The sequence below is a fragment of the Crocodylus siamensis genome, chromosome 6, assembly GCF_052110815.1.
Source record: "Crocodylus siamensis isolate JL-2025a chromosome 6, ASM5211081v1, whole genome shotgun sequence".
NCBI classification, from domain to species: domain Eukaryota; kingdom Metazoa; phylum Chordata; order Crocodylia; family Crocodylidae; genus Crocodylus; species Crocodylus siamensis.
In genome coordinates, this window is record NC_143400.1 from 20580537 (window position 1) to 20604013 (window position 23477).

General features: G+C 48.9%; 1 protein-coding gene and 1 non-coding gene across 2 annotated transcripts in view; one reads left to right on the forward strand and one right to left on the reverse strand.

Moving 5' to 3' along the window:
- Positions 1–2787, forward strand: part of LOC149861526 (hydroperoxide isomerase ALOXE3-like) — a 35860-nt gene extending 33073 nt beyond the window's left edge. The window contains exons 12-14 of the mRNA XM_090052451.1: positions 1161–1261; positions 2107–2277; positions 2608–2787. Coding sequence (XP_089908577.1) covers positions 1161–1261; positions 2107–2277; positions 2608–2787 — 452 coding nt within the window. The remainder of the gene's footprint in view (positions 1–1160; positions 1262–2106; positions 2278–2607) is intronic.
- Positions 2788–20726: 17939 nt separating this feature from the next.
- Positions 20727–21025, reverse strand: LOC149861527 (signal recognition particle RNA). Its single transcript, XR_016443407.1, has one exon.
- Between the last annotated feature and the right edge of the window lie 2452 nt (positions 21026–23477).

Below are 23477 nucleotides of genomic sequence, written 5' to 3' on the forward strand. Positions count from 1 at the left end.
GAGCTGCCTGCCCTAGAGCCAGGACCCTAGATGCAGTCTCAGATGACTAGGCATTTGGGGACGTGTGGGCCAGAAGGTGTATGTGACCCCAGCGATGGACCTTCCAGGGTCATAGGCTGGAAACAGGTGTTGTCTTTGTGCCACTGTAACAATTTTTATGGCAACACAAAGCAAAAGCAAAGAGATGTCTGTGCCCTTTGCCATGTCATGAATACCTTTGTTTGTGGCCAAGACAAAAAGTAGCAATAATATGTGCTGCTTTCACATTTATTTGCTTTATGGCAGGAGAGTGTGGGCGGCCTGGAGCATCCCACACTACCCAGCTGGCCCAGGAAGGTGTTCCTGAGTCTTGAGGAGCCCAGACCTGTGTGGTCTGAGAAGTCCCAGGCAGAATCAGGTCTAGGAGAACCTACCTAGCTTTCTCCACTACAGAGACATGCCCCAAAGATTCCCAGATATGACTAGTACACCCAGGGTGGCTTTTGGGGCTTTTATTTTACTTAGAGAAATATATGAGACGCTAAAGCATGTGCCTCCAAACTATTGACCTGTTAGTTGGGATATCATGCAACTTGACCCTGAGAAGCTCCATCCAGCAGAAAATACACAGACATAGTTTCCTAGTTGCTAGGGGCTGGAAGGGACCTTACAGATCATTGAGTCCAGCCCCACCATCCACCATCTCTCATACACTCATCATTATGATTCAGACTGACCTGCTCCTGGGATCAGAGTGCCTGTAAGGAGGAATATAGGGACACACACAGCACAGCAACAAGGGGTGAGGGGTGTCCCAGACTCCCCAACAGGACAATAGGCAACATGTGTGTTGCCTAGTGAAGGGGATCAGCTGTGGTGGAACGTATCCTGGCACCCCCTGAAGTGATCCTAGTGACTCCAGGGTAACACTGGCAACCCCACTTATTTCAATGATTTTGCTGTCACTCCATCATAATCGCTGTGTGCAAATATGAGTGACTCCCTCCCTGATCGCGTTGTTTGGGAAAGCACTTCTGGTAGGAAAGTTTGCAAGAGGAGTGGTAAGATGGAGAGGGCTTGATGGCATGGAGGGGGACCTCCTCCTGGTGGGAGTGTTTCCCAAGCAGACTGGTGGAAGGGGATCTCCTCTGTGTCCAGCCCTAAACCTGTGTTCCTGGCAGGCGTCCCCTCCTCCCTGAAGACAAAGGCAGAGTTGACAAAGTTCATGACCATGGTCATCTACACTTGCTCTGCCTACCATGCCGCAGTCAACAGTGGGCAGGTGAGTGAGGTCAGCCTTGTGCTGAGCAAGAGGCTGGGGGTGCGTGGGCTGTGTTCTTCACTCTTCCTTCCCTTTCTTGTTGTCTGCTGCTCCTTCCGCTGCCCCATTGTGCAAGTCCACTGTCTTGGTGCAGTGCTGCATTGGGTTTTGGCATTGGGGTTGGGGTCTGAAAGGTGTGGTGCTGGGAGGGGCAGTTTTATGCTGGCACAACATGTGCAAAACCCAACCTGATACAGCCAGAGGTTGAGGAGGCAGGATTCCTGGGTTCTAGTCAACCTCCTGGAGCCTGGTGTTTAGAGCAGAGCCTGGGGTCTTGAGTTACAGATCTAGATAAAGAAAGCAAGACAGTATTTGTGTGCAAAGGGAAATGCCCCTTTTCTTTTAGATGTCTTTAGTCCCAGCCAAGATCTAGGCCCCCACTACACCTGATTCAACACACCCTGCCTGAGATCAGATCCCAGTATACCCAGACACTGAAAGGTACCTTCCCCCATTTCAGAGGTCTCACAATTTAAATCAACAAAGCCCGTGGCAGGGAAATATATTAGCTCCCATTTCACAGACCAGGAAAGCTCAGTTACAGACAGATGCAAGGAAAGTTAATGAAGAGGACAGTGCAGGATCTGAGAGAAGGAAGGTCTCCCTAAGTCCCAACCTCCTAGGAGGAATCCTCTATGATGCCTAATGGATCAGGGGTGAAGCAGGTGGCAAGAAGAGGGCTTCCAGAGGTAGGAGAGAGGTGACCTTGGTTCATAGCTCTCTCCCAGGACTCCTGAATCCTCCCTTGCCAGCTTGCTGGTGTGGTGGTGGGATAACTGCCTGGCCTTCTCTCTCTGGCACTGCAGTTTGAAATGGGTGCTTTCATGCCCAACTTCCCATCCACCATGAGGAAGCCACCACCTCGAACCAAAGACCCAGTGACCTTGCAGGAGTTTCTCGACACCATTCCAGCAATGAACAGCACCAGCCTCGTCCTGTCTGTTCTGTGGGCCCTGCGCAATGAGAGCTTGGATATGGTGAGATCTGGGATCATGGGACTGGGTCACCAAGATTTCTGGCCCTCAATCCCACAGTGCTGTGTTGGGGGGCAGGGGAGAGAAAATTCCCTCTGCAATTCATTTCAGGGGCCATCCAGACATAAAGAGTAGCTCAAATACTCAGCTGGTATCAAGGATCAAGGGCCAGCTGATGTGACTTAGGCACCACTCTTCTGGAGTCAGTGGAGCCAAGTCTCCAGCAGGTGTAAATCTATCAGTCTTGATGAGAATGCCCTCCTTGAGCTAACCCCATGCTCAGTGAGTCTGCCACCTCTGCATTCATTCACTTGTTGTCCCATTCCCTTCCAGAGAACCCTGGGCATGTACCCCGATGAGCACTTCACAGAGCAGGAGCCAAAGCGGCTGATCATGGAGTTCCAGTGGCGCTTGGCCAAGCTTTCTCAGGAGATTGCAGAGAGGAACAAGGGCCTGGATCTTCCATACACATACCTGGACCCACCCAATATCGAGAACAGCGCTGCCATCTGACCCCTCCATATGCTGTTGCTGCTATTCCCCCATGGCTGACTGTCAGGGTTGCTTCCCTGCAAAGTACCCCCCACACTCCAGGGCAAACACTTGGATGAGTCCTATGCTTCCTCCCCACCTTGTTATCTCACCTTTTTCATCAGTTCCACATATTGCCCTGCCCCAGACCGTCCTGCAAGTGGTCTTGCTTTGTCTGCTCTGTTATTTTTCCCTAGGGTGACTTCGTTTCTGTTGCAGATTCCTCATCCTCTGTGTATCCTCCTAGGAGGTCTATGGTCAGGAGATCCCAGCTGACATGTGCAGAACCAACCTCTGACCTAAGGCAACCTACCACAGGGGTGTAGGTTGTTGGGTGGAGCAGGGAGGCGTAGAGCTTGATTTCTTTTTTCATTGGAGTCACTAAGGGTGCATACACACATATTAAGTTGACATAAAATAAGGTAACTTAACTAAGTTGACTTAAGTTAAGCAACATTGGAGCATACACACATATAGCTCCTTGACATGGTGGCAGCCATCTTGTGAGCTAAGTCGATCTCACTATTGTGATACAGGATAATACACTTTGGAGGTATATTATCTTGTGCCACATTTAAGTTGACTTTGCTCCACATATGTGTGTATGCTCTGACAGTTAAACTGATTTAAAAAAGTGAAGTTGGCTTAACTGTCAGAACATTAATATGTGTGTATGCACCCAAAGCTACCATAGGTTTAGGAGATGTCATAGATGTTTAGGGTCAGAAGGAATCTTGGTAGATCATTGAGTCCAACCCCCTGCCCTGGGCAGAAAAGAGTGCTGGGGTAAGGTGACCCCAGCCAGGTGCTTGTCCCATCACCTCTTAAAGACTTCCAAGTTAGGGAGCACCACCTCCCTTGGAAGCCCATTCCAGATCATGGAAACCCTTACCATAAAGAAGTTCTTCCTGATGTCTAATCTAAATCTGCTCTCTGTCAGTTTGTGGACATTGTTCCAAGTAATGCCATGGGGTGCCCTGGTAAACAGAGCATCTCCTATTCCTTGTTGCCTGCCCCTGACAAATTTGTAGACAGCCACTACATCCCCTCTCAGTCTTCTCTTACAGAGGCTGAAAAGATCCAGCTCTCTCAATAAGGACAACAAAAAGTCCTTTTTCAGATATGTAGGGAGCCAGAGGAAAAGCAAGGGCAACGTTGGACCCCTGCTAAACCAGATGGGGCAACTGACAACTGATGCCCAGGAAAAAGCCAACCTATTAAATAGGTACTATGCATCAGTCTTTTATCAGTCCCATGGGATGCCCATGCCTGCTATGGGACAGGGAGATCCGGGTGATGGGGATCCCCTACCCTCCATAAATGCTGACCGCGTGAAGGAACATCTTGAGAAGCTGGATACCTTCAAGTCAGCCGGCCCTGACAATCTGCACCCCAGGGTAGTCAAGGAGCTGGCGAGCGTCATAGCCCAGCCCCTGGCATGGATCTTTGAAAACTCCTGGCGCTCTGGTGTAGTGCCCGAAGATTGGAGGAAGGCCAATGTGGTGCCGATCTTCAAGAAAGGGAGGAGAGTGGATCCGGCTAACTACAGGACCATTAGCCTGAGTTTTATCCTGGGGAAGATCTTAGAAAAGTTTATTAAGGAAGCCATCCTTGATGGACTGGCCCAGGCTAACATCCTAAGGGATAGCCAGCACGGGTTTGTTGCGGGTAGGTCTTGTATGACCAATCTCATTTCCTTCTATGACCGGGTGACCAATCAGCTGGATGAGGGAGAATAGATTGATGTCATATATCTTGACTTCAAAAAAGCCTTCAGTCTGGTATCCCATGATCACCTCTTGGCAAAACTGGCCAATTGTGGCCTTGGCTTCACCACGATCCGCTGGCTGGGAAATTGGCTCCGTGGTCGGACCCAGAGGGTTGTAATTGATGGTAGACACTCATCGTGGTGCCCTGTGACCAGTGGGGTCCCTCAAGGCTCTGTCCTGGGACCCATATTGTTCAACATTAATGATGTGGACATTGGAGTCAGGAGTGGACTGGCCAAGTTCGCCGATGACACCAAACTTTGGGGCAAAGCATCCACGCCAGAAGATAGGCGGGTGATCCAGGCTGACCTGGACAAGCTCAGCAAATGGGCAGACGAGAACCTCATGGTGTTTAACACCGAAAAATGCAAGGTTCTCCACCTTGGGAGGAAAAACCTGCAGCTTCCTTATAGGCTCGGCAGTGCTACGTTGGATAGCACTACAGAAGAAAGAGACTTGGGGGTCATGATTGACCACAAGTTGAACATGAGCCTGCAATGCGATGCTGCGGCTAGTAAAGTGACCAAAACGCTGGCTTGCATCCATAGATGCTTCTCGAGCAAATCCCGGGACGTCATTCTCCCCTTGTACTCGGCCTTGGAGTACTGCGTCCAGTTTTGGGCTCCACAATTCAAAAACGATGTGGAGAAGCTTGAGAGAGTCCAGAGGAGAGCCACGCACATGATCAGAGGTCAGGAAAACAGATCTTACGATGATAGGCTGAGAGCCACGGGACTCTTTAGCCTGGAAAAGCGCAGGCTCAGGGGTGATCTGATGGCCACATATAAGTTTATCAAGGGTGACCACGAGGATCTGGGGGAACATCTGTTCACCAGAGCACCCCAAGGGATGACAAGGTCGAACGGTCACAAACTCCTGCAAGACCGTTTCAGGCTGGACATAAGGAAGAATTTCTTTACTGTCCGAGCCCCCAAGGTCTGGAACAGTCTGCCATCGGAGGTGGTTCAAGCACCTACATTGAACACCTTCAAGAGTAAATTGGATGCTTATCTTGCTGGGATCCTATGACCCCAGCTGACTTCCTGCCCTTTGGGGGCTGGACTTGATGATCTCCCGAGGTCCCTTCCAGCCCTGATGTCTATCAAATCTATGAGATCTCTCCTTGTAGGACCCTGCAGGTCCCTAACCATCCGAGTGGCCCTCCTCTGGACCCTCTCAAGGTTTTCCACATCCCTCTTGAAGTGTGGCGCCCAAAACTGAATGCAGTACTCCAGCTGCGGCCTTACCAATGCTAAATAGAGGGGAAGTATCACCTCCCAAACAATTTGTGACGTACCTGCTTATGCATGATAGGGTGCGGTTAGCTTTACTGATCACTTCATTGCTTTGATGACTCATGTTCATCTTAGATTCATAGATTCATAGATTCATAGATGCTAGGGTCGGAAGGGACCTCAATAGATCATCGAGTCCGACCCCCTGCATAAGCAGGAAAGAGTGCTGGGTCTACATTACCCCAGCTAGATACACATCCAACCTTCTCTTGAATACCCCCAGGGTAGGGGAGAGCACCACCTCCCTTGGGAGCCCGTTCCAGACCTTGGCCACTCGAACTGTGAAGAAGTTCCTCCTAATATCCAATCTAAATCTGCTCTCTTCTAGCTTGTGGCCATTATTTCTTGTAACCCCCGGGGGCGCCTTGGTGAATAAATACTCACCAATTCCCTTCTGTGCCCCCCTGACGAACTTATAGGCAGCCACCAGGTCGCCTCTCAACCTTCTCTTGCGGAGGCTGAAAAGGTCCAGTTTCTCTAATCTCTCCTCGTAGGGCTTGGCCTGCAGGCCCTTAACCATACGAGTGGCCCTTCTCTGGACCCTCTCCAGGTTATCCGCATCCTTCTTGAAGTGCGGCGCCCAGAATTGCACGCAGTACTCCAGCTGCGGTCTGACCAGCGCCTGATAGAGGGGAAGTATCACCTCCTTGGACCTATTTGTCATGCATCTGCTGATGCACGATAAAGTGCCATTGGCTTTTCTGATGGTTTCGTCACACTGCCGACTCATGTTCATCTTGGAGTCCACTAGGACTCCAAGATCCCTTTCCACTTCCGTGCCACCCAGCAGGTCATTTCCTAGGCTGTAGGTGTGCTGGACATTTTTCCTCCCTAGATGCAGCACTTTGCATTTCTCCTTGTTGAACTGCATTCTGTTGTTTTCTGCCCACTTGTCTAACCTGTCCAGGTCTGCTTGCAGCTGTTCCCTGCCCTCCGGCGTGTCCACTTCGCCCCATAGCTTAGTGTCATCTGCAAACTTGGACAGAGTACATTTCACCCCCTCGTCCAAGTCGCTGATGAAGACATTAAAGAGTATCGGTCCAAGCACCGAGCCCTGCGGGACCCCACTGCCCACACTCTTCCAGGTCGAAACCGACCCATCCACCACGACTCTCTGGGTGCGACCCTCCAGCCAATTCTCCACCCACCGGACTGTGCAGTCATCCAAGTCACAGCCCCTTAACTTGTTCACCAGTATGGGGTGGGATACCGTGTCAAAGGCCTTCCTGAAGTCCAAGTATACGACATCTACCCCTCCTCCTGCGTCGAGGCGTTTTGTGACCTGGTCATAAAAAGAGACTAGATTGGTCAGGCACAATCTACCTGCCACGAACCCGTGCTGGTTTCCCCTCAGCATAATTTGTCCTGCCGGGCTCTCACAAATGTGAGCCTTGATGATTTTCTCAAAGATTTTGCCAAGGATGGAGGTGAGACTGACTGGCCTATAGTTACCCGGGTCCTCCTTCCTCCCCTTCTTGAAAATGGGAACCACATTGGCCCTTTTCCAGTCCTCCGGGACTTGACCCGTGCACCACGAGCGTTCAAATATTCCCGCCAGTGGCTCTGCAATGATGTCGGCCAAGTATGACTTTGAGATCCTGTTTGGCTGCTGTGCTGCTTAGGAAGTCATCTCCCAGTTTGTAAGTGTGTTGGAGATTCCTTCTCCCTAAGTGCAGTACCTTGCACTTATCTCTGTTAAACTGTATCCTAGGCTGCTCTGCCGACTTTACTAACCTGTCCAAATCTGCCTGAATCTGTTCCTTGCCCACTCATGTGTTTACTGTGCCCCATAATTTGGTGTTGTCTGTGAATTTGGACAGAGTGCTATCCATGCCATCCAGGTCACTGATGAAGGCAATGTGCAGCACTGCCACGAGTGCACAAACAGGCCTGCCAGTGGTTCTGCTGTGGCATTGGTCAATTCCTTCAGCATCTTTGGATGAAGATCATCTTGGCCTGTGAACTTGAACACATCCAGCCCCTCCAAATGTCCCTTCACTAGGTTGGTGCTAACTGCTGATGGGTTGGTGTCCCTCCTGTGCCTGCATATATAGGCCAATTGCAACATTTGTCTTGATCCATGTTCAGGAATACAGAAGCAAAAAATTCATTGAAGAGAACAGCTTCATTCCTCTTATCTGTCAGCTATATACAAGTTGATGGACTTTTTGTTGTCTTTAATTTTTGTTGCCAGCCTGTGCTCCATTGCTACTTTGGCCTTCCTAACCAACTCCCTGCAAGTGCGAGCCAAGTAGATATACTCTTCCTTGATGGCTACCTCTTCATTCCATAGTCTGTATGCCTCTTTTTTCACCACTAGGCTTTCCTGGATTTCTCTGTTCACCCAAGTGGGTTTATTGGACCTTTGGCCCCCCTTTATGTCCCCTTCTGTGCCTGAAGGATTGTTCCCTTGAGGAATGACCACTGTTCCTGGACTCCTATCTCACCAATGCTCTTGTCCTTCAGTGCTTTACTTACTAATTGCCTGAGCTCATTGAAATTAGCCTTCCTGAAGTCTAGCACCTCTGCCCTACTGGTTATTCTTCCCACGTTTCACTGGATAGTGAATTCTAACAATTGGTGTTTGCTATCCTCTAGGTTACCCTGTGTCCACAGATCTCACACCAGAACTTCCTCTGTAGCAACCACCAAGTTCAGTAAGGCATTTCTCCTACTGGAACCACATACCTCCCGCGTTAAGTGAAGGCCCTGTATGCAGTTAAGAACCTATGTGAATGGTCATATCTAGCTCATGCTTCTCCCAGTAGATGTCAGGGTGGCTTAGGTCACCCACGACTACCATGTCCCGTTAGTGTACTGCCTCTGAGAGCAGCCTTGAGAATTCCAGGTCTAGCGCACCCTCCTGGTGTGGCAGTCTGTAATAGCCCCCATGACCAAGTCCCTTTCCCACAACCCCCTTGTGTTCCAACCCACAGTACCCCCATCTGCCCCTCTTTTGATCCCATCTTGATGATACAGGATGTGTATTGATCCTTCACAGAGTGCAAACCCCCCCCAACACTTTTTCTCACTCTGTTGCTTCTGTACAGTCTACAGCCCTCAATGCCTACTGCCCAATAATGAGTAGGGTCCTACAAGGTTTCACTTAATCCAGCCATGTCAAAGTCTACCATTCAACCCAGAGCCTCTGTGTCTGAATGCCTGAAAATGGAGGCAGCCCACATGCCCAGCTGCTTTTACAAAGCTCTTCCCTTTGCGTTATTTATTGGCTGAAACTCTGGCCTGGACTTCAGAAAAATGGGATTTAACTGCACTCTCTTTCCCCAGGCTTCCGACTTCAGTTACATCTCTTCACTCCTGTGGGTCTCAGTTCCCTCCTTTATTGAATAGTGTTGATGATAGCTATCTCTTCAGCAAGGTGCTTTGAGATTATCTGGTGAAAAAGTGTGTGCACATGTGTGTTAAATTGATAAAAGTAAAAAAGACCACTGTTAATTTCATGGAATCTTGAAAACATTAATCAATACAAATAAAAATAAATGCTTAAAAATAAACACCAATTTTAATGGCTGATATGAAAAAAAAAATCATAATCTGCCAAGCCTAGTTAGAGAGGTAGTTAGGAAGATCATACAGTAACTACAACAGCACAGGCAATACTCCAACTTGGTGCAAAAATGACATGAACCACACAAACTGAGCACAACACTACCCACCTTCCGTACAACGGCCACATGTGAACACTTGCTCAGGGTGACAAACACTCAAGTCTCTCCCATACTACCCTGCTGTGTGTTTTGGGGGTATAAGCTAGATTGTGTTCCTGGGCTGACTTCTGATCCTTAGGAAGCCTTTCTTTCCGGCCCGAGACGAGTCCATGCATGTCCAGTGGACAAAGCCTTGGAAGTTCATAGTAATCACCTGGTTAGCAAGATAATGGAGATCCACTGTCTCCAGGAAAAGGCAATGCTGGTGGTTGCCAGCTGCCCTGAAATCACTGTTGTAATGCACTCAGAATAAGCCCAACCCGATCAAAGACTCCAGACCATCAGTCCCTTGAGGCTGCAGGAAAGCAGGCCCCACCTGTAACAGGCTCAGATAGCAGCTCTGGGCCTAGCAGGTCCTATTTGAGTAATCAGGGCATCAAATGCCTGGTGAAGGCACAAAACAGCTCCAGCCTTTAAAGGCAAGTCCCAGATGGCAGTAGAGTGGTGGGATAAAGGCACTTGACCTTTTGAAGGTCTTCGGCTTTAACTTACCTGCAATTCTAGCTCTAACTCACTCCTGGCCTGCGCTGGGTTTGGCGTAGGCTCCCAACTTACCTCAAACACAGGTCTTGACTCTAGGCTTCTGCAGCTGTGGTTTTGATGCCTGGCTGTCTGCAAACCCAGTTGTTGGACATTGTCAGATTTACCAGGTAACCTTCCTTTGGCTGCCCAGGCCCTGGTAATGATGCTTACCACAAGTTGGTAGGGTATGAAACAAAAACAAGGTTTCTTATAGGAGACAGAAAGAACACAAGAGAACAAGGAGTTGTCAGTCTAGATCTGAGCTTGCAAAAAGAAACAGAAACACCTCACCCTGGTGTCTACCTCTAAGAAGTTTTTGTTCGGTTTTGTGGGTACAAGAACATATAATAATGGAACCAATCCACAGGGTTACTGGTTGGGAACTGGTTCACAGCTGTGTGATGTGCTGTTGCTCCAGCAGCTTGGGGTAAGAGTATTTGCTTAGGGAGGATGAGCTCAATTCTCACTGCAGCCTTCAGGATCATTTCTCTTCTCAGTGATGGCAGATGACAAACAAAGAAACAATGGTTTCAAGTTGCGGGAAGGGAAGCTGAGGTTAGGTATTAGGCAAAACCTTCTCCTGAGGAGGGTATTAAAGCACTGGAACAGGTTGTCCATAGAGGTTGTAGAATCTGCAGCCTTGGAGGCTTTGAAGGGGATAAAGCCTCGACTGGGATGACCTAAGTGGAGCTGGTTCTTCTTTAAGCAGCAGGTTGGAGTAGATGTGACCTCCTGACACACCCCTATCATAGAAGTTGAGCAGTCTGCCCAAAAACATCTCCAACCCCTGAGATAGGCTATTTTTTAGGTGCTTAGACCTGCACCCATTCATTAATCTGTGGAGGGAAGAGCTAGACACTTTCTTGACTTCTTTCTCAGGTGAAGTTTTAGCTGCTTCCTGTGAATATCGTGGAGGTAGGACACACCTTGAAGGAGACCAGATGAATATCTCTTCATGTCATCCCTTGAGCTACTACATGACATAACCCTTGAGAAAAAGTTTAGTTGAGGAAGAGTGGTTAAGGTGATGCACTAGAAATCCATCGGGGTTTCCCTGCAGAGGATCGCAGGCTGTCAACAATGAAGTTGCTGTTTTTAGATTACACAATCACTCCACTATCAGCAGGTCCTCTCTGTGAGGTCCACTCTTCCTTCTATCCATGGCAGTATTTCTGGATGGGCTACAAAGGGTTGGGCTTGCTTTTCCACGGTTAGGAAATATGCTTTTGGATTTTTTTAAAGGAGAGGGAATGAGGAGTTTTCAGAGGGGTCAGTGGTGTTGGCAGGGGGTGTTGGCTGTCACCCAATCCCACTTTTCCTACCAGCCAAGAAAAATCTAAGACTGCAATCTAGAGCAGCATTCTTTGCCTGAGAGAGAGGCTCTTGTCATGTGTGTCCCACTTCAGCCCCTGAGGGACCAATGTCTTGCTCTTTACTCAGCCTGCTTCCAGCTGGATTCAACCATTGACTTTGGTCCTCCAACTGGTGCTACTTCTCCAAAATCCTCCTCATCCCTGTACCATGTAACCCATAAGCCTATTTCACCAGCGCACTCTGCCATCATCTATGTTAGATTATTTATAAATGTTCTCAGGCCCCACTTGGAAATATTTCTAGGGGCGCTCACAGAAAATGATCTGGAGACAAACGGAAAACCCCGGGGTGTGTGTCTTCTTGTTCAGTTAATGCTACTTAGTTTTATTGCACAGAGATTCACTGCACGGTAAGACAGCTCTGGGAAGGCATCTACATGTGCACCCTGTTGGAAGCAGATTTGCTCCTTTTAGGACAAAGCAGATCCAGGCCTGCTCCTGCCCTGCTCTGAACTCCTGCAGCAGTCAAGGGGAGCCTTCTGCCCTCCCAGGGGTTTCTGTGGCGGGTTTGGGGGGACAGGCTGGCACGGATCTCCAGGCGGGCAGGCTCATTCTGGCAGGAGCCTTGGGGAGAGGGGAGAGGCTCAGCCTGGCATGGGGTCTAAAGGGGGCAGGCTCAGCCTGGCAAGGGATGCTGTCCCGGGAGTCTGTGGGGAGTGCATAATGAATGTCCCCTGTTCTCACCTCCAGCAGCCACGGACTGGGCACTTTCCCTGTGAGGCACCCATGAACCATCTCCTCCCCACCCCCAACAGTAGGGCACCTGAGTGGCTGACCACAGGCCCCAGGTCCACAGCACCCCCCCAAGACCAGACACACTTTGGACAGGATCCAATTCTCAATTTCCCTCCTCCACAGCACACTCCCTGTTGCCCTCCCTCCCCAACAATGGTTCCCCCCCAAATCCCAACACTTCCCAGGAATAAAACACTCTCTCACAGTTTGTAGGTTCTAGACTCTCTCCATCTCCTGCCTCCTCGTCCCCCATCATACTTAGATTCAAGCCCAATGTAGGAGGTCAGCCAACCTGTAGAAAAGAGACTCTTACCTTTGTGGAGAGATGAAGTCCATCGCATCCCAGGAGGTCCCTTGCATGGAAAGCCAAAACATGCACGATGGTACCAATTTTGGAGCCATGGGTTGCCTTCCCTGACACAGGTGACGTGATGCCTACTGCGACCACTGACTGGGAGGATCGACAAGAAAACAAAATACCACTGCTAGCAGGATTCAAACCTATGTGAGGAAACCCTGGTACATTTCAAGTCCAAGACCTTCCCTGCTTAGCTATTACAGCCAGGATCCTGATGGGCTCTGGAATCCTTTAAGAGATATTTGGATGTTTATCTTGCTGGGATCCTTTGATCCCAGCTGATTTCTTGCCCCTGGGGCTGGGGGCTGGACTGGATGATCTCCCAAGGTCCCTTCCAGCTCTAGTGTCTATGAAATGTATGAAACCTATGAAATAAAAAGAGACTCGGGCTATGTAGGTCAAGTTTTGACTCCCGTGAAAATAGATATGGCAACAACTTTTTCCAGTGGTCTGAAATGAATGACGAGGCAAAATTGGAGAGGTAGGGGCAGGGTGGGGGGGCATGCAGGAAATGATAGGTTTCCTGCCTGGCCATGATTCCAGGGCAGGAGTGGGCTAAGTCTAGGGACTAGGGCTGCCAGGTGGGGCCCTGCCAAGCTCCCTGCCCTAACAGGAACCTAAGAGAATAGAGAGTTCACACCCTCTGTGCGCAGCAGTGGGCATTTCCAGTGTAGTGATTGTCCCCTCTCACCTGATCCATCTGAGGGCCTTATCAGGGTGCTTCAGACCTGGATTCATCCTGCTGCTGCAAGGAATGAAGCTGGAGATGGAGAGAACTGGTGCCCTGCCCACAGCAACTGGGGATGGCAGGATTCAGTGTCCCCTCTGGCCTGCCCTACAGTCACTTGTGACCCAGTTAATCCTTGCTGATTATTTGGGTTCTCCTGTGTTGCTCGAGCTGTGCCACAGCGGCCATTCACAGGTGCTGTCCCACTACTGGTCAACATGATTGGTTTCACCAGCTCTGTTCTTGACCTGGGCCAGTTCAAACCTTCCTGAAGCAACCTGAGAACTTCAAGGTGCTGTGGGGGCCATAGGTGGGTGCTGACCTGAATGTGAATTCCCACTCACAATGACACTCTGCATCCCAAAACTCCTGCAATTAAGTGAACCACCAGCCTCAGCCTCCCCCGTCTTCAAATTATAGGCAGGAGCCACTGTTGCCAGTTCCTCAGGCTCCCTTTCAACACCAGTTTCTCCCTCTGCTGCTGTGGACATTGACAGGGACCACACCAGGGTGACACAAATGAACCCAGACTCCAATGTGGCCCCTTGGCTTGTAACCTGCTGATGCCAGGCCCACCCACGGCATGGCCAAGGCAAGCCCTAGCCATCCTGTCAGGGATAATTTGAGCAACAAAGATTCTGTAAATCAGCCAGTTAAGGTGATGGCCCCACCTACTTCTTGGAATGAGCCTCTTCCTCCTCTCAGGTAACCTGGTCTCAGTGCCAGCTGTGTGTGCAGCAGAGGACTCAGCCTTCTGCAGGAAGCAGGGCCAGTGCAGGGTGAGGGGATCTTTAACCCCATATCATTCAAAGGAGGGAATTAAATAGTCCTTTGGCAAGTCCCTGAGAAAGATTATGAAAGCAGGAATAGATGCTTGAAGGATGCCTTGAAGGTTGACCCCCTGTGAGCGCCAGCTGGGGAGTAGGGGTGCCAGGAGAAGCACTGCTAGCACTTCTGGGAGTGCCACTGGCACTTCTGGGTCTGTGGTGAGATCGGTGGTTGGGGGACTCCTCCCTGGTCAGTGAGACTGGCTGTGGGGAGACCTCCCCATCCCAGTTTTTGACTGGCCACTGTGGGGGCATGTGTGTCCCTCAGGTTTAGGAGGCACCAGTCACCCATGATGCCTTACATTCCTGGCCCTTTCCTTTGGGACCAGTGAGACCCATGGGGGAGCAGAATGAACACCCGAGGAAGGAGTGCGATGCCCAGGACAGACTGAGGGTACATGTGTCTCAGTTTTGCACCCTCTGCTCCAGGATAGAAGAGTTGTGGTGGACCTGCACACTACAGCCTTAAACTCCTGGGTTCCAGCAGTTTCCCAGCCTCAGCCTCCCAGACACCTGGATTACAGATACAAGCCACTGTGCCCAGCTGCTCAGCGGGGGCTCCTGACAACAACATGGCCCTGTGTTGCCATATTCAGTAGGCATGTGTAAACTTTTGGCCAGGCACTAACAGAGGCTGGGGCCCATTTGTGGATTAAACATTATCTTTCTCAATTTGGCTCCAGCTTCATCACAGGAACGTAGGAAAATACCCTTTCCACCTACTTTTGCCCTAAACAAATTTTCCCACTTAGAAGCAAGGCTTATTATAGGGGAGAAGGTGAAAAATATGCAACCTTAAGGAAAACACTAGCCAGGGTCCACTACCTGGGGAAAAAACCCCAAACAGTATTTGAGATTTCTAGAATCATCCTGGAAGCTGCCTGTGGGACTGTGCCCTGTATTGCAACATCTCAGCCTCAGCAGTGAAGAGAAAGGCTTTTCAGTACAGCAGCTCTCAACCTTTATAGACTCCATGCCCTGCCATCTCTTTTATGAGTTTCAAGGCTCTTTCTGAAGATGCAGGCAAAGAAAAAAGATGCTTTGCCCCACAAAAGGGAGATGTGATGATGAGGGGCATGGTCAGCCAAGTTGCGAGTCACTGTTGTAGAAGCTTCAGGGTTTGCAAGGTTCTCATTTTGCAGAACTGCTGAGCTTCTGCTCTTGGAAGATCAAGGCTCCTATGTACAAGTAGGGATGGTCTGGTCTGCCTGCGCTATTTAATTTTTCAGTGATTGGTGGCAAGGTGCAAAGTTCCCTGCCTTCCTTCCCTACCTGCTCTTGCTCAATTTCTCCCTGTCCAGATGACCCCAGTGTGGGAGGGTGAATGTGTCTCCTCTGCCCCACTCAGAGCTCATCTGCCACGACTTCAGATGGGAGAAATTATAAGAATTATTCCCCAAATGAGGTGAGATACATCAACCACCCAGATAGTAGTTTAGCAAGTTGTTAAATTTATTGAGTGCTGGTTACAAAGTTTTAATTGGCCGTGCTTATTCCTCATTAGCAGGGAAAGGGTTTCTTCACTGTCCTGCTGAGTGGTACTTTTTCTCTTTAACCAGGCTGTGGTTCCATCACTGCGTTGCTGATCCTCTCGTGGCTTCCTCCCCCTGATTCCCTTTTCCAACTTTGTCCTCCAGGCTCCCTGGACCTTTCTTTGGCTGCCCTCATCATCTGCGACTGTCACAGGCCGGCTAGGCACTGTGAGAGTATCAGCCATTAGGCTGCTGGGTTTGGGATCGAGGAGGTGAGTAGGGAGTGAAGTAAAGGCAAATTTACTTATAGCTTAGCATACAACAGTTAACAGAAAGGTTAATGTGACATACAGATAGTAGAGTAATAAAGAGCTAATAGTGAATAATAACAACAGATAGAATGACAAAGAGTGCCAGATGCGCACCAGGTTGTTCCATTGAAGTCAGGCGTCCCCGATCAACACTGTCTGAGGGGTCACCAGGAAGGTCCCTTGGTCAGGATCCGGTCCTTGCTCACACTGGGAGTCTGGGGTCCAAGCTTCTGTCCTGTCCTTCAACCTGGTTACTTGACGTGTGCATTCCTTTATGCCTTATCTTATGCTAATCTGTTGGCTTTAGAGCCACTCACAATCTTGCCCTATAGCTGTTACTCTATGGGATTAAAAGTTGTTAGAAATCATGAGAAGTTACTGCCCAAACTCAGGTTCACCCAATAAGCAAATTTCACCACATTACTTTGAGGTTTGAAATTAGCATTACTCTGCCCAAGCTCAACCTCTTGGTTTCTTATTCCTTCGATTCCTTGGAATGTGCCAATTATATTAGGTAGTCAGATCTTGTTATGGCTGACCTCTAAAAACCTGTTAGATCAACTAATCTTGTAGTTTGTTTATTTTTGGGCTCAGTCAGTCCCGTGATCATTGCAAACAGTTAGATTAAACACTTTGGTTAAATTGTGAAAAGACAAATTCCACTTGCAGGTTGCAAACTTGCAAGCTCTGCATTAGCTAATCATAACTGCTAGACAATTACCTGGATGTCTCCAAGAGCATATGTTTATTGCTCATGATAGTAACTGCTCTGGTTCTGGCCACCACATCCAACCCCACTGCTCATCGGTCAGCCATTGGCCCGTAGTCTATTGTGCTCATGTGTTCCTGTTCTGCTTGTTGCCACCACATATTCCTCTCTGTCTCCAAGTGCCCCAAGGGCAAGATTCTGTCACTCGCCTGGCAGCCACAGCATTGCATTGATGGCTCATGTTCATCTTGTGGTCAATTAAGATGGCCAAGTCTCTTTCGGTCATGGTGCTAGCAACTGTAGCACTGCCAAGCCTATAAGTATGACGCTGTTTTCTTCTCCCAAGGTGGAGCACCCTGCATTTCTCTATGTTGAAAGCCACCAGGTTTTGGTCTTCCCACCTTGCGAGAATGTCCAGGTCATTCTGTATCCCCAGCATGTCTTCCAGTGTGGCCGCCTTTCCCCATAGTTCAGTGTCATTCATGAACTTTGCCAGTGTGCATCAGAGGCCTGAATCCAGATCATTAATGAAGATGTTGAGGAGTACTAGCATGAGTACAGAGGCCTGAGGGACCCCACTGGTCACCTTGTGCAATTTTGACTTGCTCCCATCCACTAGTACTTTTTGGGTTCCACCATACAGCCAGTTACCTACTCATTGGACAACGACTCAATTGAGGTGGTAGTTCCACAGGCTTGGCAGACTTGGACACAAGGAAGCTTCAGTACAGGGGATGCCTGCTGGCTAGCACCGCACTGAAGCACTCTCATGCCCCCCCAACACCTCCAGAGCACACTGATCCTAGTTGGATCATCCTTCAGCTGGCAGGCTTACCTTTGGGGCCCCTGATGGCTGAAGGAATATGCCCTTGCAGAACAACCACCTTTCCTGGACTCCTGTCTCACCAATGCTCTTGTCCTTCAGTGCCTTGGTTACTAACTTCCTGAGCTCATTGAAGTTAGCCTTTCTGAAGTCCAGCACTTCTTCCCTTACTGGTTATCCTTCCCCCCTTTCACCAGATAGTGAATTCTAACAAATGGTGGTCACTATCCCCTAGGTTACCCTGTATCTGCAGATCTTGCAGCAGGTCATCCCCTGTAGCATACACCAAGTCCAGTAAGGCATTTCTCCTATCCTGCATTAGGAGAAGGTCCTGTATGCAGGTTAAGAACCTACATGAACAGTCATATCTAGCTGACTGCTCCTCCCAGTAGATGTCAGGGTAGTCTAGGTCACCCATGACAACTTTGTCCTGTTAGTGTACTGTGTCTGAGAGCTGCCTTGGGAATTCCAGATCTAGCTCATCCTCTTGGTGTGGCAGTCTGTAATAGACCCCCACGACCAAGTCCCTTTCCCCCAGCCCCCTTGTATTCTGACCCACAGTACCTCAAATTGCCCCTCTTTTGATCCCATCTTGATTATGGAGAAAGTGTATTGATCCTTAACAGATCACAACGCTCTCACCCTTTTCCCCACTCTGTGGCTTCTGTACAGTCGATAGCCCTCAAAGACTACTGACCAATTGTGTGTAGGGTTCTACCAGGTTTCAGTTATCCAACCATGTGAAAGTCTACTATTTAGGACATAAGAGAAAACTACTTTTCCATAAGGGTAACTAGAATCTGGAACACTGTTCTAGCAGAGGTGGTGCAGTTGCCATCCTTGGAGGTGTTTGAGATAAGGCTGGATAAGCACCTTGTTGAACTTGCTTGAGCCCAATAACTTCCTGCCTATGGCAGGGGCCTGGACTTCAGGATTTTGGAGGTTGCTTCTAGTTCTATGATTCTATCCCAGACCACCTGGCCTTAAACCTAGCTTTCTCCAAGCTGGTATTTTTCCACAAAGTGCTTCATTCACACGAGATACTCCTCCAGACTGACTGCCCTGGTTAGGGAAGCTTCTCAACCTGGGGAGGTGGAGACATCTTATGGTAGACACTCCTGAGTTAGGCTGCACCAGCAGCTGCTGTGCTGGTTCCGTGGTGTAATGGTTAGCACCCTAGACTTTGAATCCAAAAATCTGAGTTCAAATCTCAGTAAAACCTGCTTCTCCATTGTTAAACACCTTCCTTTCCTTGGTTTTACCTACCATGTTTCTGTCCCTCTACCTTTATTCCTGTCTTACATGTGGTTTTTTTTATAATCTGCTTAGTTTATGAAAATAAAACATGAGAATAATATGCAAACCAAAGGTTGCATCATGAAGAAAAAACACAGCATTCATATTTCACCCTGCTTCAATGTGCTCCCCATTCCATCTCCCCTTACCCCAGACAAGTGTGACTTAAGTAGGTGTCCCTCATCTGTATCAAAGTATGAAAATGAAAATGCTGAGGCTAAAAAGACATTGGGGCTATGAGATTGGTGGTGTAGGGACTCCCCCCTGTTGGTGAGATTGGCTATGGGAGGGCGAACTTCCTGGTTGCTGAATGGCTGCTGTTGGGGCATGTATCCCTCTGACTCAGGAGACACGACTCACCCATAATGCTTTACATTACTTGCCCTTTCCTTTGGGATCTATGACATCCATGGGAGAGCAGAAGAAATACCAGAGGAAGGAGTGCAATGCCCAGGACATACTGAGGGTACTTGCGTCTCAGTTTTGAACCCTCACCTTCTCATGAGGTATTCTCTGCTCCGGGATGGAAGATCTTCTAGCCACTGATGCAGCACCATCATCATAAACCCAGCACGGGTTTGTTGCGGGTTGGTCTTGTTTGACCAATCACATTTCCTTTTATGATGAGGTGACCTATCACCTGGACAGGGGGGAGAGATTGATGTCATATATCTTGACTTTAAAAAAGCTTTCCATCTGGTATCCCCTGATCACCTCTTGGTGAAACTAGCTAACTGTGGCCTCGACCTCACCATGATCCGCTGGCTGGGGAATTGGCTCCGCAGTAGGACCCAGAGGGTGGTGGTTGATGGAAGTCAATCATCGTGGTGCCCTGTGACCAGTGGGGTCCATCAAGGCTCTGTTCTAGGGCCTATACTTTTTAACATCTTCATCAGCGATGTAGACACTGGTGTCAGAAGTGGGCTGGTGAAGTTCGCTGATGATAGCAAATTCTGGGGTAAAGCATCACAGGAAGGTGATCCAGGCAGATCTTGACAGGCTCAGCAAATGGGTGGAGAAGAACCTGATGGTGTTTAACACCAAAAAATGCAAGGCTCTTCACCTTGGGAGGAAAAACCTGCAGCATCCTTATAGGCTTGGCAGTGCTACGCTGGTTAGCACTACAGTTGAAAGGGACTTGGGGGTCATGACTGACCACAAGATGAACATGAGCCTTCAATGTGATGCTGTGGCTAGTAAAGTGAGCAAAATGCTGGTTTGCATCCATAGATGCTTCTCAAGCAAATCCCAGGATGTCATTCTCCCTTGGCCTTGATGGGGCTGCAGCTGGAGTACTGCACCCAGTTTTGGGCTCCACAATTCAAAAAGGATGTGGAGAAGCTTGAGAGAGTGCAGAGGAGAGCTATGTGCAAGATTAGAGGTCAGGAAAACAAACCTTATGATGAGAGGTTGAGAGCCATGGGACTCTTTAGCCTGGAAAAGCAGAGGCTCAGGGGCTATCCGGTGGCCACCTATAAGATTATCAGGGGTGTTCACCAGGATCTGGGGTAACAACTGTTCACCAGAGTGCTCCAAGGGATGACTAGATCGAATGGTCACAAAGTCTGCCATGACTGATTCAGGCTGGACATAAGGAAGAACTTCTTTACTGTCCAAGCCCCCGGGGTCTGGAATAGCCTGCCATCGGAGGTGGTTTAAGCACCTATTTTGAATGCCTTCAAGAGAAAGTTGGATGTTTATCTTGCTGGGATCCTATGACCCCAGCTGACTTGATGATCTTCTGAGGTCCCTTCTAGCCCTAGTATCTATAAAATCTCTTGTACCCATGCAAAGAGCCCTGGGCTTCCCCATGGGGTCCTACTGTGGTGTATATCTCTCCCATACCCTGCAGCACTGACTTTTAAGCTCTGAAGGTTACCCTCCAGTAGGCCAGGATTATGGCTTCCTTTCTTCATCTCTCAGGAGCCCAAACCCATGGGGACAATGGGGCAGCTTCTCAGGAATAAGGACCTGGCAAGATGCTGGGTCCCCCTTTCTTGCCCAGGTTAGACCACAGGAGCCAGTCACAGGTGCTGTGCTACCACCAGTCAACAGGGGAGCTTTGACCTGCTCTGTTCCCAGCCTCAGGTGGTTCAACCCTCCTTCAGCAACCTGGAGACTGAAAGCTGTTTCAGGGTCCTCATGCTGGGGCTGACCCCAGCGCAGACACCTGCTCATCGTGCCCCGCTGCAGCCTCGAACTCCTGGGCTGAAGCAGTCCACCAGGCTCAGCCTCCCCGACATTTGGATTACAGACACAAGCCACTGCACCCAGCTGTTTGGGGTGGTCTCCTGACAAGAACAGGACCTTGTGTTGCCATATTCAGTAGGCACATATAAACCTTTGACCAGGCACTCACAGGGGCTGGGCCCCCATTTTTGGATTAAACATTAACTTTCTCAATCTGGCTCCAGCCTCATCACAGAAATGTGGGAAATTACCTTTTTCATCCGCTTTTACCATGAACAAATTCCCCCACTGAGAAACAACATTGCAATAAAACAAGGCTTATTACAGGGGAGGTGAAAAATATGCAACCTTAAGGAAAACACTAGCTGGGATCCACAACTTGGAACTAAAACCCAACCAAACAGTGCCATGTTTCCTTCTCTCATCCAATGGTGTGAAAACTGAATTGAGAAAGACTTCCTTTGTGATACCTTCTTTAGGATCAAGTTAATTTGGGGAACTAAGACAAAGGCACCTGTAGGATTAATCTTTAAACGCAGTCACTGTTTTGACCCCTGCGTTCTGGATGTAGGTCCAACACAGAGATCCTATTCGAGTTTCAAGGCTATTTCTGAAGATGCAGGTAGAGAAAACAGCTTTCCCCCACAAAAGGGAGATGTGATGATGGGGGTTGTGGTCGACCAAGTGGCGAGTATTGTTGTAGTAGCTTCAGGGTTTGCAGGGTTCAGTGGAGACCCTTTTAAGAGTTCTGATTTTTCAGAAGAGCCAAGCTCCTTCTCTCTGAAGATCAAGGCTCCTATGTGGAAGTAGGGATGAGTGACAGAAAGGCCTTATCAAGTCAAGTGAGCCCAGACCAAATCAATGTCCAGTAATTAGCTACAAGGTGATGATTTCTCACCAAACACGTGGCGAAGGGGCGGTCTGTTTCTCTTCAACTTCTCAAGTAAGTCGGGAACATCAGCAGCTGGTGTCAGAGAGGTTTCTCACTCTTGAAGTGTATGCCTATTTGCTGTTTTACTGCCTGGTTATAACCTTAGCTTGGCATCTTCAAAGCATTCTTGTAGTTGTATAAATCAAGAGAGAATCCCAAACAGTAATTGACAGGAAAACCCTGTTAATCAACCTGCTCAGTACTGGTTATCAGAAATTTCTAATTTGAATGAGTTACCTTCTTCAGGAACAAGAGCTTATCCAGTTTGGAACATATCAAGAAACTGATTCACAACCAGGAAAAATATACGTGTCCTTGGACTAAATCAGGAGGAGACATCCATCACATATGGAGAATGTCTCCTCCTGCACATAAACATGAGTTAATCGCAGAAGACTAATTAATCAAGGATAGACATTTCACATGGGTACAAACCAGACAACTAGGAGCCTGCCTGAAATCATCCTGAATATAGCAAGATAAGCTTGGAAGAGATACTTCATTATTTCTTCTCAGATGGCCTAGCTGTGAACTCACATCCTCATGCATTATGCAGTTAGCACCAGAATTCTATATTTTAACTTTTGTGAGTAAGCCTGAGCTTAGCATGAGTTTCAGAGTCACCAGTGACTGATGATATTGTTGTCATAGGAGAAGGGGATGATAAGGAAGAGGCGATCTGTGATTATGACACCAAACTGCAACAACTCCGTAACAGATGCCGAGAGAGGAACATTAAACTGGATGCTTATAAAATACAGGCGGGCTTTGGCTTTCTAGACAATGACCCGCACATCACGATGAGAGACATGCTCAGATGGGATGGGCTCTACCTTTCCCTCAAAGGTAAGCATGTGTTCTCTTTTAGGTCAGCGGATCTCCTCCGGTGGGCTTTAAACTAGGCTCATCGGGGGAAGGGGAAGATGAGGGTGGAGGAAGCCTTGGACCACTAAACCAACCAGCACCCGCAAGTACCGCCCAGCCTAGACTGATGAGCAGAACACATACCCAGGTAAGCAACAGGGGCCAGGGCAATGCTGAGATTAGGGGGCCAGTGCACATATCCACAGGAGGCCTCAAATGCCTTTACACAAATGCTCGTAGTATGGGGAACAAGGAGGAGGAACTTACCGACCTGCTAGCTAACACCAACCCAGACATAGTGGGGCTGACAGAGTGGTGAGGGAATTAGCTGAGGTGATTGTGGGACCCCTGGCACGGCTGTACGAGCACTCATGGTGCTCTGGTGTGGTGCCAGAGGACTGGAAGAGGGCCAGTGTGGTTCCCATCTTCAAAAAAGGGAGGAAGGAGGACCCGGGAAGCTATAGACCTGTTAGTCTTACCTCAATCCTGGGTAAGCTTTAAGATGGAATATCATTAGCTTGTGCATGGAGGATCACTCCTTTGAGGAGCAACTACTCTTCCTGAACTCCCCTCCCCTTGGGGTCATGGTCCCTTAGGGCCTCGCTGACAAGCCTTATGAGCTTGTCAAAGTCGGCTTTCCTGAAGTCAAGGACTTCTGTATTGCTGACCGACTTGTCAGATTCATGGCGGATGGTGAAGGTGATCAGCTCATGGTCTCTGTCACCCAGCTTCCCACTGATCA